We start from the raw sequence: 14,720 nt of genomic DNA on the forward strand, positions 1-14,720 counted from the left end.
TTTAAAACGAGTATAAGTTTCTTCTCAGAAAATGTGAAAGTTTTTAAATGTTCAAATCAAAATGATAGAACAGTTTTTGTGTTGGCAAACTAATGAGACGTAGATGAATAATTTTTGGTGTTTCTTTAAATATTCAGAGTAACATTGTGGGTGGGATTTTAATTTCTAGCCACTATTTGTTAGAGAAACATTTCAGGACTATCTAGAATCACAGTACTGCACCACCTCTGCCTTGGTTTAATAGTATTAATCTTATTCTAAAGTACCCAGTGCAAGAAAAAGAACAGAATCACCAAATTCCAGCACATATATCTGGTGAGGAGCTACCAAGGGGCTGTTTTGGGCTAGAGACGGTGGTTGCTTTCTGTGATGTCAGTCTCAAAAGATGAAAATGTATCCTGGATGTCCTGACTTTCTCTTAATTGCCTAATAAGAATCTATAACTTCTTGATATGAACTGAACCCATTTAATTTTTTCACTAATTTTATCACTGCTTTTATACATGTGCATTTCCCCCTTACAGTCAAATATTTTTCAAGAACCTTCCACTTTCCCTTTGTGAATAATTTCTTGCTGTAGTCACTCTATTTTGATGAATTTTGGAAGTTCTGGACAGCTTTATAGAACAAAAAGAATTCAGATTAAGAAGATGAAAAATTACGAGTTCCTTTCCTACTTCCCAAAGTACAGAAGAGGTCATTGAAGAAACTTTTGTAATATTTTAATGGGAGATGGCCTGTTTTTCCAATTCAAAATAGGACTCTCAACTTTTTCACCTGTAAAGACAGTTTAGTTACCATATTACTGTGCAAGACAGCCTATAGCTAAATGCTATTATTGATTTGAGCATTAGTTTTATTTTCTTTAATTTGCCTATGTGGTACTGTGAATGAAAATGATTCTTCCTGTAACAGTGCCCCTCTTAGAATAAGTCACAGAAATAATTTTAAGAAAACCAGCAGTTTTCTAATAGTGTACAAATTCTATTCCCTGGGAGGCTATAAAAAGATTTCAATTAGATTTGAAATTAGACACCTGAAATCCTTATATTTCTCTCAGCTCCTTAGGCAAAAATAACAAGTTAATAACTTAATTCACAGTTGTTTTCTGTTTAGTAGCAGGGGATTTGGTGTCCCATTGCACAAATTCTGCTCCTTGAAATAAATCAGAAGTTCAGTTTGCAATCTAAAAACCTCGGAGCCTTATAGCTTAGAACCCGAAAATGAACCCAACTTGAAAGAAGAGAATTCCCAAAGTGTGCCACAGTAGCCAACAGCTGAAATGCATAAATAGAACTGCAGCTTTACTGTGGCTGAAAAGCTGTCATTTTGAAGATCATAGCGAAGTCTTCTGAACTACAGGGTACATTAGGGTTCACTTTGAATTATATGTATGCCCCTTGTCTTAGAAGACTCTACATTCACTTGTGTGTGTCTCTATAAGGTTACTTAATTGAAATGCAAAAAAGTCAGAACTTGTGCTGAATTCAGTGCTGTCTATAGAAGACATAGCAAATACTGAATGAGCAAATAATCAAAAAAATTTTTACTAGCTACCGGGAGTGACTTTCTGGTATAATAAGATGGTTAGGGTCATTCTCTTTTTCCTTTTCTATTGGTCCATTCCCCTCAACATGTAAACACATCTAAGACTCTCCCATTCTTAACAAAATGAAGTAAAACTAAGGAAAAATAGCCTCCCCTTTCCCTTGGACCCCTCTTGGCTATTGTCCTTTTTTCTCACTTTCCCTGTAGGCTTCAGAAACCATTGGATCTAGCTCCCCTATTTGTCTCTGCTTCCTTTCCCCTCATTCCTCATTCAGTTCATTGCAAAATGTCCTTGTGCTGATCATCTGCCTGGACGTATTCAGAATAAAGGGACCGAGCACTTTATTACTGCTGAATGCCAGTGGACACTTTTCTGTCTTTAATGGGTCTCTCTACTGCGGTTTTCACCGCTGATCTTGCCTGACGCTCACAGCCCACTGGTTTTCTCTTCCTGGCTCCCCCTGGGTGTATTTCTCTGGGTGTTCTTGCCCTGCTTCCTTTGGGGGCTTCCTGCCATGCTCCCCTTAGGAGCTGGTGTTCCTCAGGGTCCCATGCTCAACCTGCAGCTCTCCCCACTTGCCCACATGGATCCGTTTTCATCTCTAGGTGACTCCCCTGCGTGCTTCTGTATCCAAACCTGTATCTCTAGAGCTTCAGACCTCTTGCTGAGCCCCAGGTTTGTGTGTTCAGCTGCAGTTGACAATTCTATCTGGATTCCTTAAGGAACATTCGAATCAGCATGTTAAATACTGAGCTTGTCTTTACCTGCTTCCATTCCTGTATTCTTGCCCTTCGTCCCTTCCCGTATCCAAATTAGCCAGCAAGCGCTGCCAGTTTTTCTGACATTTTCCAGGGTCTGCACTCAGTGCCCTGTGCTCATTGTCTCTTGTCTGGACTGCTTCCGCCAACTCCTGACTCCAAGCCTACCCTTTGTTCCATCTTCAGAGTGACTTATCTTGATGTACCCTCGCAGAGGGCAGGGCATCCTGTTCTCTGCACCGCGCCTGTGTCTCCAGCACTTGTCTCAGTTAGCATTGGAATGAGGGAAGGAATTTATTTGAAATGCATAGATGACCAAGTATCTACATGCTTTAAAAAAAAAAAATCCTTCAGCGACTTTTCATCACCTCTGGGAAAAATAGCATACAAGACCTGTCATGGTCTGCCACCATCCTCATCTCCTGCTGCTCTCTACCTGACATTTTCTGCTTTGACAGCACTGAACTACTTGCAGATCTACATACGTGAAATTCTGTGTCTTTCTTACTTGGCCTCCTCTGCTCATGAGACCTGCTTTTGTCCTAAGCTCATTTTCCCTCAACCTTGTTAAATAATATTACCTTTGAAGAGTCTGCTTAGATAGCACCTCTTCCAGGAAGCCTCCCCTGCTTCCTTCCCAAGGCCTTCTAATCTAGGCTGGGTTAGGCTTTGCTTCTCTTTCCTATTGCCTCCTAACTATATCATGTATACTTACTACACTTTACTATAATTGTTCATTTATGTATCTAAATCATTTCTCTGTGATTTCATACAAGTCTGCAGCTTTGTATCCTCAGCACCCAGCGCAGCACCTGGATTTTAATAAACATTCGTGAAAAGAATGGAATATATCTGAATGATTGCAGGAGACTATTCCTCTGACATTTTGATCCAGAGATGTACTGGCCACCTTGCAATGCAGAGTGACAGTGATACACCCAGTTTTAAAATGTCTTGAGTATCATATTTTGGCGTTGCAAATAAGAAATTATTATCACCCTTGGTTTCTTTCTTTTATTATCTACATCAGCATTTAACTGATTGCCTAAAGGAATTAATCTAACAATAAGAGCTGCTGTTAATAACTGAGTTTCTAAGTGAAGACATTTATATTTTTACATATATTTTTATGTTTTTAAGTGTATTGTAAATGAATAATTCTTGCATTGGCATCATATATTTATTGGCTAGCTAAAAACTTATTCCTTGGCGCCATTTAAGTTAATACCAAATAACTGATGAAGGAAATTGTGCTCTATAATAGAAAAATTTAAGTGTGTGAAGAAGAACTTACGGAAAACAAAAACTTTCCACTTAAAGATTAGTGTCTATATCTCCAGTTCCATAATATTGAATATTGTGGCCGAGAGGTGCCTTGGGACCCTTGGGAAGGGAGAGTGGTAAGAAGGTGATGGGCTGGGCCGTGTCTGGGAGAAAGGACTAACTTGACCGTGGGAGTCAGCCGTTGTCAAGAGAGTCTAGAAGTTCAGCACACCAGCCTTGCTCTGTCTGGGTTGCTGATACAAGGTGGGTCGCGAGTAGGGTGTTGAGTGGGGAGTTGAGTGGGATTTTCTGGAGAGTGGCCATGCTCAGTTGGAAGTAAGCTAAGCTTCAGCACTTTGCCCTCCATGCTTGCGTAGCCCTTTTTGCATCCCTCTGTTGGGGAGCATGGAGCACGATCGTGAAATCACTCCCTTACTTCTGTCTTCTCCCTGAAGCTACAAAACCTTGTGGACACAGATTTTGCTTTTCTTCTTCTTTGTGTGTTCCCAGTATCCAGTTCACATTAAACGCTCAATAGCTGTTTATGGAGTGAACACGTGGAGGGGAGGGAGGTGGGAATGTGAGGGCTGTTCATGTGGTGTGAGTGAGTTCGAGAAGGATGGTATGATCTTGCTGAGATTTTAGCTCAGCAACGAGGTTTGTTGAATTTGAACCTGCTCTCCTGTCTCAGAGGGAGGTGGGTGAAGGCAGAGTGACTGCGTCTATTGATAATGGCCAGTGAAGTCTGAGCAAGTCTCAGAGGCCTCAGGACAGGGTTCCAAGTCCTGGTGCGGTGGGCAGCTGGGAGCTTGGTGGGCATGTGGGTGTCAGGCCTCTAACCAGGCTGCAGGGCAGCAGGAATCCCGTTGGCCAGAAGACACAGGCAGAGGGGGGAGTCCTCGTCCTCTGCCAGGACCAGGCCTGAGGCCTCAGAGCTCACTGCCGGACAGAGCTGGAGGTGGCGAGGACGCTTCTGTTCAGGAAATGAGCACTTGGTGTCATGGTGTACACGTTTCTTCACTTGAGCTGGTCTTAGCCCTATTACCCCACTGGTGATGAGAAATTTAATTTTCAGAAAGTGACCAGAATGGAGAGATCAGCGACTCTGAAGACTGATTTGATTCCTGTATACACTTGCTCCTTTAAAGACAGTCACGGTATTATGTGGATCCTTGAGTGCATTTTTTTATGGTAGACTGGGAGAATTTTTTAGCTTATTTAGAAAAGATCTTTTCTCCCAAAGAGATGTGATTTGGCTTAGTGAAACTTCAAGGTTGATTTTTGCTGGTTTTTTTTTTGTTGAGAAGGTGGAAGCTTTATCTACAGATCACCTGGGATTCAAATCTTGCTTCTCTACCTTACTAATTGTACAGCCTTGGTAAGTTACTTAACCCCTTAGAGCTTTGTAAGATGGGTTGTTTGAAGATTACTGCTAATTCCCACAAAGTTCCTAGTACTGGGGCTCGTGTGTGGTGGGAACTCAGTCAGTCACAGGTGCCATCATTACCTTTGTCAGGAAAGCACAGACACTTTCTAATAAAGAGGAAATGAACAAGTCTGTGAAATTTGTTCTCTTGCTGGTTTTACTAAGAAAGGATGATAGACGGCTTGGTGTTTGCTATTAGCACTGCACACCCAACTACAAAATGCAACTTGCTAAACAGATAGGAGATATCTACTTCTCATGTTTTTTTCTTTTTTTCGCATCTTTGAAAACAGCACACAGCTTCTGAGTGAGATGCTCCATTTTCAAGAACATTGCAAAAGCCACTCAGTGAGATCATTTTCCATGCAAGAATATTTAAAGCTGATGATAGCCTCAGGGCATTTTTTTTTACTCTTGCATAAGCCATAGTTTTCAATTATTTCAGCATCATCATACATAATATAGAGATACAAAGAAGTACTGGGTGATCTCATTGTATCACACACCATTTGATTTTGGAGAGGCTTTCTAAGGGGTAATACAATGAGATTTAAAGCATTCTCTTTTGTTTATTGGAAAATACACTTTTTAAACTACCTTCCTTTAGGGAGTCTTTTAAAATTCACAGATTATGAATAAGCAGGTACAAATTTATCATTTCTCTTTGTAGCTACTCTGAGTTGCAAATAAATTCTGTAATATTTTAAAATTCTTGGTGGGAAGAAAGGATCCTGGACTTTTTATTTTAAGGGGGACACTATGTATTTTAATTCCTGCTGTTATTGGCCCAAGTACTATCTGAAGAAGTATGTTAAGCATAGAGTATTTTTATCTTCAAAAATGAATGCTTTTTTTTGGATACAAGCCTTTTTTAGTAAATACTAAAAATAAGAATGTCTTTAAGATTGAACAAAATCTTAGGGTTTATTTTCTCACATTTGAATATAACTCTTAAAAAGCAGAGGCATCATTTTGCCAACAAAGGTCTGTATAGAGTCAAAGCTATGGTTTTTCCAATAGTTATGTATGGATGTGATAGCTGGACCACAAAGAAGGCTGAACATTGAAGAACTGAGGCTTTCAAATTGTGGTGTTGGAGAAAACTCTTGAGAGTCCCTTGGACTGCAAGGAGATCAAACCAGTCTATCCTAAGGAACATCAACCCTGAATATTCATTGGAAGAACTGATGCTGAAACTGAAGCTCAGATACTTTGGCCCCCTGATGTGAAGAGCCAACTCACTGGAAAAGACCCTGAGTCAGATAGGACTTAGCCTCTGAACAACAGCAAACTTGGTTTTTCCATATGCCTGTAGCCCTTATGCTACAAATGGTAAAAATGTATTGAATGTGTGCAAGAGAGACTTTCTGATTCTTGCCGTGGGTGGAATTAGCTAATGATATTCATTCCGATGCAGGATGGTACAAATGGGGCATATTAAAAGGCCTAAATTAGGTCAAATTGAATAATTGAATTTATTCCTTTACTTAAAAACAGCTTAATCAGCTGAGAGTGCTGAAGTCTAAAAAAAGTTTAATTAAATATTAATAGGGAGTTTATGTTTTCAGCTTTATCTTCATTTACAATGATTATGTATGATTTTCCTCCTTCGTTACCTTTTATAGATCGTTGGAGACGAAGTTCAGCCCTTCTCACTTGATGAAGAATTCGATTACGATGCGGTGGTGCTAACCCCCAAGTTCACTCCTGCAGAGATGAATGCCATCAAAGAGCTATCCAAGCAGAAGACAAAGAGCGCAGACTTAGAGGAGCCCCATGACTGATCCACCCAGACCTCTTTACATTTATTTTTATTTTGTTCTTGCTCAAGTAACATGAAATTAAAAGATAAACCTGTTGTAATCCCCTTTATGGAAATGTATGTGTGTGCATTGATTTATGGGGTTATTTGTGAGTGGACTTCCCCGGTGGCACAGTGGTAAAGAATTTGCCTACCAACGCAAGTAGACGCAGCAGATGTGGGTTCAATCCCTGGGTCGGGAAGATGCCCTGGACAAGGGAATGGCAACCCACTCCAGTATTCTGGCCTGGGAAATCCTATAGACAGAGGAGTCTGGGGGGCTACAGTCCATGGGGTCACAAAGAGTCAGACACAACTGAGCATGCCCACACCACCAGTCTTTTCACTAGGTGATGCGTCTGAAAAGTGAAAGTGAAAGTAGCTCAGTTGTGTCCAACTCTTTGTGACCCATGGGCTATACAGTCCATGGAATTCTCCAGGAAAGAATACTGGAGTGGGTAGCAGCTGTTCCCTTCTCCAGGGAATCTTCCCAACCCAGGGATTGAACCCAGGTCTCCCACATTGCAGGCAGATTCTTTATCGTCTGAGCCACCAGGGAAGCCCAGGAATACTGGAGTGGGTAACCTATCCCTTCTCCAGCGGATCATCCCGATCCAGGAATGGAACTGGGGTTTTCTGCACTGCAGGTGGATTCTCTACCAGATGAGCTACTGGGGAAGCCCTGGCGATGCATCTAACAAAGCCAAACTGCTCTCTATGGTTTATGTGGTTTAGTCGCTCAGTCGTGTCCGACTCTTGCGATCCCATGGACTGTAACACGCCAGACTCCTCCGTCCATGGAATTTTCCAGGCAAGAATACTGGAGTGGGTTGCCATTTCCTTCTCCAGGGGATCTTCCGGATCCAGGGATGCAACCTGGTCCCCTGCATTGCAGGCAGTCTCCTGGATTGCTGACGGATTCTTTACTGATTGAGCCACCAGGGTGGCCTCTATCCTTACAGAATTCTATTCTGTCACTCCGCTGCATCCATGGCTGATAGGGGGAGATGGAGGTGGCAAGTGGGAACAGGAAGCAGCACCTACAGAACGGTCTATAGTGAGAGCACTGCAACTAGGTAATGAAGGTATTGTGACATAGACTGGAAATTTCACCCCACCTCCTTGGGGAGGAAGGGCAATTGAGCATGCAAAACCCAGAGAAGAACTGGTTATGTGGTAGGTCCCAGGTCCCAGGTATCCAGAGACAGTGATATGAATGTGAGTGCCGAGAGGCTGGGCTTCTAGGATTGATTGGGAAAGACTTTACTGAAAAGGAAAGCATCTGAAAATTGATTATATGTCATATATTAAATTCTTGTACTTTGTTATTGTTACTCAACCATGGGTGAGGATAGTTACAAAGTAAAAGGAATGATCTCGATCTCCAGAAATTTGAAATATAATTTGAGAAGGCAAGACATAGAGAAGGCAACTAGTGAATGTAAAAGCTGTTATGAAGTGCTAATTGTGTACAATACCCATGAATGCTTTAAAGGGAGGAGGAAAAGGCATGGAGGGCCCAGAACGGGGAATGGTATATATGAAGTGATTTTTGTTATTGGAGGAATCAGTAACAAATCAAATGTACTTAGCCTTTTTTCCTTTGTATGCATTCTATTCCTATTTTTTTATTTTCCATTATGACTTATTGTAGGATATTGAATATAGGTCCCTGTGCTGTACGGTAGGACCTTGTTTATCCATTCTGTGTATAAGGGTTTGCACCTGCTAATCCCAAACTCCTTATCCATTGCTCCTTCCCTCCCCACCCCCATGCCTGGCAACCACAAGTCTCTTCTCCAGACAGACTTTCTATGAGTCTTTCTATTTCATAGATAAGTGCTGTGAGTCTTTCTGTTTCACAGATAAGTTCATTTGTGTCATATTTTAGAGTCCACATGTGAGTGCTACCATATGATATTTATCTTTCTCTTTCTGACTTACTTCAGTTAGTATGATAATCTCTAGGTCTGTCCGTGTTGCTACAAATGGCATTATTTCATTCTCTGTTTGGCTGAGTAGCATTCCATTGTATATATGTACCACAACTTCTTTATCCATTCATCTTTTGATAGACGTTTACACTTTTTCCATATCTTGGCTGTTGTAAATAGTGTTGCAATGAACATTGGGGTGCATGTATCTTTTTGAATTATAGTTCATTTGGATATATGCCCAGGAACTGAATTGCTGGATCATATGGCAACTTTATTTTTAGTTTTTTGAGGAACCTTCATACTGTTCTCCATAGTGGCTGCACCAATTTCAAATGTACTTAGTCTTAATTATTTTTAATACAAGTCTGTGCTTGTATGTGTGTGTATATTCATAAAACCGCCATTCGTATTCCTTACGAAAGAATTTTCTTGATTTACTGTTGCTATAGTCAGGTGATTTCCATGTCTGTTTTTCTTTGTCTAGTCAGCAGACTTTCACAAAACACTATGTATGTGCCAAGCCTGTACTTGAGGAGGATACAGGTAAATTAGATACGGTCTGATTTAGTGGGAAAGACAAATGTATATGCAAATAATTATCATAGAGCTACACTATCCAACCTCATAGCCACTAGCCACTAGTGTGACTGAGGAACTGATTTTTGAATGTTAATTTTAACTTAAAATATAAAATAGATATTTGATGCAGTTATTATAAAACTCTCAAGTTCATTTGCAACAACTTGGGTATGTGAATCTACTTTTGTCAGTTGTAATTTTTATGACAACTAAATACAGATCAACTATTTTTAATAACAACTTAGTGTCTAAAATATGCTGTAAAGGGAAAACATACATTGGATTTCAAAGAACTAATATGAAAAATTATAGAATATCTTGCTTTTTGTATTGATTACATGTTGACATGATAATATTTTGGATGTATCTGGTTAAGTAAAATATATTGTTAAAAATTACCAATTTCTTTTTGCCTTTTTAATGATGCTACTGGAGCATTTAAAATTATGCCTGTGGCTTGTGTATTTTTATTTGATGGCATTGCAGTAGAGTATAATCAGTATTATAAGACTGGTGTGTACTAAGAGCTACTGGGTGAAGCAAATTGGAGTTACTGAACCTCCCCACTCTGGAGAGCTGGGGATTATTCACAGAGGAGGAGAGGTTTGAGGTTGGTCGGGTAGAATACGTAGGACCTTTTGATTTGAGGCTATTAGTGTAGTTGACGTGGGAGATGGGAGCTGGAACCAAGGCAGTGTAGGTGGAAATGGAGGGCGTGGATCTGATTAGAGATTTGCAGGTAGAACTTTCAAGGATTGTTGGTTGATGCATTGTGGGCATAAGGGAGCAATTGTGAGGTTAAGACAATACATTTTTTGATGATTAAATTTACTTTTAATTAGAGGATAATTGCTTTACAATATTATGTTATTGTGAGGTTAAGACAGTATTTTAGTATGCAGTCTATACACACGCTAACTTGAGGAGACAACCACAGTGTGTTATAGTTGTTCACAAGATCAGAGACTCTCTTTTGACTCAATATATATATATATATAGCATTTTTGTATTTTAAATAAAGAAAAGGCTTCACCATTTTTTTTTAATTTTATTTTTTAAATTATTTTAATTGGAGGATAATTACTTTACAATATTGTGATGGCTTTTGCCATACATCAACATGAATTGGCCATTTTATAAACTTAAATAGTTTTATAATAGAAGAAAAAAAAACAAGTATTCAAGAAGAATTACATGTTGGCAGAGTATTCCATTAACTGGGGGCAGGGGTGGGGGCAGTGGTAGATGGCAGATGTTACTGCAGAGTATTCTATCTGTAGAGTTGGTATATCATTAGCTTCATTCCCTTTGGACATTTTTGATTCCTGCATTATTTGGGGCAGTTGTGCATTACAGCAAAAGTGACACTGGAAAATAAGTCCCTTAAAGCCTTTGAGTGAATTAGTTTTGTCTCAACTGTACCATTACTCTTGCCCTAACTAGTAAATACTCCAGTATGACTTTCAGCTTTATGGATCTCTCCAATTGATGTGAATGGTTCATTTTGTACTGACTGGCAAACACTAACCAGGTGCCTTTAGAAGAAGCCTGCAAGTGTATATATGGATAATGCTTACTTGGATTAGGTAGTGGGATTTAGGATAAGATTAAGAAAGAGTAGAAGATCACGAGAAGCTCCTGCAGGTATGCACCAAAATGGTAGGGGAGAACATGAAAATTTTGAGTATCTTGAAATAATGTGGCAGTTGCTACACGAACTAGCTGGAATGGAGAAAAGTTCACTCCAGGTCTGCAATATCAGCCCTAGCTTGTTCGGTGTGGTGGCTCAACGGGTAGTCTTATTACTTCAGGATCCATCTTACGTGGAGTCACATAAGGAGAAAAAATATTTAGACCTGGTATTGAACTTTCTTAGTTCCTTTATAAAAAAATTTCTTTTCCCCATGAATGAGATAGAGCTGTATCCTCTTATAAAAAAAGAAATCTTCCTTCAGTTCAGTTGCTCAGTTGTATGTGACTCTTAGTGACCCCATGGACTGCAGCACGCCAGGCCTCCCTGTCCATCACTAGCTCCCGGAGTTTACTCAGACCCATGTCCATTGATGTCAGTGATGGCATCCAACCATCTCATCCTCTGTCACCCCTTTCTCCTCCTGCCTTTAATCTTTCCCAGCATTAGGGTCATTTCAAATGAGTCCGTTCTTCACATCAGGTGGCCGAAGTATTAGAGTTTTAGTTCAGCATCAGTCCTTCCAATGAATATTCAGGACTGATCTTCTCTAGGATGGACTGGTTGGATCTCCTTGCAGTCCAAGGGACTCTCAAGAGTCTTCTCCAACACCAGAGTTCAAAAGCATCAATTCTTCAGCGCTCAGCTTTCTTTAGAGTCCAGCTCTCACTTCCATACACGATTACTGGAAAAACCATAGCTTTGCCTAGACGGACCTTTGTTGGTTAAGTAATGTCTCTGCTTTTTAATATGCTGTCTATGTTGCTCATAACTTTTCTTCCAGGAGCAAGTCTCTTTTAATTTCATGGCTGCAGTTACCATCTGCAGTAATTTTGCAGCCCCCCAAAATAAAGGCTGTCACTGTTTCCACTGTTTCTTCATCTATTTGCCATGAAGTCATGGGACCAGGTGCCATGATCTTAGTTTCCTGAATGTTGAGTTTTAAGCCAACTTTTTCACGCTCCTCTTTCACTTTCATCAAGAGGCTCTTTAGTTCTTTCATCAAGAAATTTTCCTTATGTGGCAGTAATGGTATTATTGAATTAAAATATGAAAAAGACAAAAAAATTTCATTTCATTGGCTTGTTTCTTGGAGGTCAAAGTTGTGTGAATACAATAGCGTGGGAAATGACGTGAAAGAGACAGTCTTGGAATTTCCTAGAAAAATATGTCTCCATAAGCAAGAGAGTTGCAGAAAAACATCTACTTCTGCTTTATTGACTACGCCAAAGCCTTTGACTGTGTGGATCACAACAAACTGTGGAAAATCCTTAAAAGAGATGGGAATACTAGACCACCTGACCTGCCTCCTGAGAAATCTGTATGCAGGTCAAGAAGCAACAGTTAGAACTGGACATGGAACAACAGACTGATTCCAAATTGGTAAAGGAGTACATCAAGGGTATTGTCACTCTCCTTATTTAACTTATATGCAGAGTACATCATGCAAAATGCTGGGCTGGATGAAGCACAAGCTGGAATCAAGATTGCTGGGAGAACTATCAATAACCTCAGATATGCAGATGACACCGTGACCCTTATAGCAGAAAGTGAAGAAGAACTAAAGAGCCTCTTGATGAAAGTGAAAGAGGAGAGTGAAAAAGTTGGCTTAAAACTCAACATTTGGAAAACTAAGATCATGGCATCTGGTCCCATCAGTTCATGGCAAATAGATGGGGAAACAATGGAAACAATGACAGACTTTACTTTTTTGGGCTCCAAAATCACTGCATATGGTGACTGCAGCCATGAAATTAAAAGATGCTTACTCCTTGGAAGAAAAGCTATGACTAACCTAGACAGCATATTAAAATGCAGAGACATTACTTTGCCAACAAAAGTCTCTCTAGTCAAAGCTATGGTTTTTCCCAGTAGTCATGTATGGATGTGAGATTTAGACTATAAAGAAAGCTGAGAGCTGGAGAATTGATGCTTTTGAACTGTGGTGTTGGAGAAGACTCTTGAGAGTCTCTTGGACTGCAAGGAAATCCAACCAGTCCATCCTAAAGGAAATCAGTGCTGAATATTCATTGGAAGGACTGATGCTGAAGCTGAAACTCCAATACTTTGGCCACTTGATGCGAAGAACTGACTCATTGGAAAAGACCCTAATGCTGAGAAAGATTGAAGGCAGGAGGAGAAGGGGACACCAGAGGATGAGATGGTTGGATGGCATCACCAACTCAATGAACGTGAGTTTGAGTAAACTCCGGGAGTTGGTGATGGACAAGGATGCCTGGCATGCTGCAGCTCATGGGGTTGCAAAGAGTCAGACACGACTGAGTGACTGAACTGAACTGATAAGCAGATGAGAAATCCGTTCCCCTCACCCTGGCCTACCCAGCCCATATATCCTATGGCCCCTCCATAGGGGCCTCTCCAATCTCATTTTGTTCCTCCTTCGTCATTTTTTTATTATGTCCTAACCAGTTTGTATTCTTTTTGTTTTTCAAGTACTCCACCTTGTTTGCACCTTTGTGCTTTTCTTACTCTTCTTTCTGCCTGGTTTTCCCTGCTCTTGGTGTGGCTCCTCTTTCTCTTTATTCAGGTCTCAGGTGAAATGTGTCTCCCAGAGTCTCTTTCTGACCGGCCTTTCGAATCGCGTTCTCACAGCCTTCACCCTGTCACTGTGCTCCCATTGCCCTACCTTGTCTCTGTCTTACCTAACTCTCCCTTTGGATCATAAACTGCAAGAGGGTGCAGTGCTCCTGTCTTTTTGCTGCCATGTCCCCAACACCTGAAAAGGGGCTGCAATACGGTAGTTGTTCAATAAAGATTTACTGAATGAATCAAACCTCTAAAGTTGGAAGAGGAACCGAGAGGTCCATTTCATCAGTTCAGTTTGGTTAGACATGTACTGAGCACTTTTATATTCAAGGCATAATATATATGTATATATATTATACATATATAAATATATTACTTCTTAGACTCATGATGATTACCCAATGGCCAATGCAAATATGGGCCAGAACTGTTCCATTTAACTTGTTCCTTCTTTGCCCTGCTTAACCCCATGGAGAATTGAGAGAGTCGTGGCTCACATGGGAACTTGACATACTTCTCAGTTGTTCTTTGAAAACCTTGTTATGACTTCATTCATTGAAAACCCTATTTGGGAGCCATTCATGAGATATAATACCAGTGTTCCCAACATTCTGCATTAAAAAGTGTGGACTGATGACTGGAAAAGACTGAAAGGGAAACAAACTGGAAGGGAAAAGGAAGCAGAACTTAAAGATTGAGTTAGGAAGAAGGAAATTTCATTTTGGTAGCTGACTGTAAAGCAGAAACTTTTATCCATTCATTCAAAAGTGTTAATGCTCACCAGAGTCATCACGTTTTAGAGGAGGTCTTAAAGCCTAATTCCCTTGTTTTCATTACATTGTTATTTTAGTGTCATGTAAGTCACAAGAGATTTATAAACAGAGGAAGGACATAATCTGATTTATATTTGAGGGGAGATGGGTGGAGAGGGGCCAGGGCTGTACTATGTTGGGGGAAAGGCTCTGTTGGAGGGGTATGCCAGGCTGTATTGTAAAGGGTTTTGCTATTGTTCTCTCTCTCTGGAAGTTACTGTGATTTCATTATCCCCTGTTTTCTAAAAATTTATGGTGATCTTTGCTGACACAGGTCTGTTTCCATTTTTGGTACTGGGCACTCAGTAGCCTTTTAGTCTGAAAGCTACGTCCTTGGTTCTGGGAAATTGTCTTGAAC

The 14,720-nt window shown here is 40.3% G+C and overlaps 1 protein-coding gene across 5 annotated transcripts in view; it reads left to right on the plus strand.

Annotated features, from left to right (window-relative positions):
• Positions 1 to 6,868, plus strand: part of LOC122449756 (intraflagellar transport associated protein) — a 63,553-nt gene extending 56,685 nt beyond the window's left edge. For 3 of the 5 annotated variants that reach the window (XM_043481737.1, XM_043481736.1, XM_043481738.1), the window contains one exon: positions 6,622 to 6,868. In XM_043481737.1, coding sequence (XP_043337672.1) covers positions 6,622 to 6,780 — 159 coding nt within the window. In that variant the 3' untranslated portion in view covers positions 6,781 to 6,868. Of the gene's footprint in view, positions 1 to 4,877; positions 4,949 to 5,289; positions 5,345 to 6,621 lie in introns of all 5 variants that reach the window. The other 2 variants (XM_043481739.1, XM_043481740.1) reach the window with 2 other exon arrangements.
• Positions 6,869 to 14,720: the final 7,852 nt, after the last annotated feature.

This window comes from Cervus canadensis, chromosome 11, assembly GCF_019320065.1.
Source record: "Cervus canadensis isolate Bull #8, Minnesota chromosome 11, ASM1932006v1, whole genome shotgun sequence".
Lineage (NCBI taxonomy): Eukaryota > Metazoa > Chordata > Mammalia > Artiodactyla > Cervidae > Cervus > Cervus canadensis.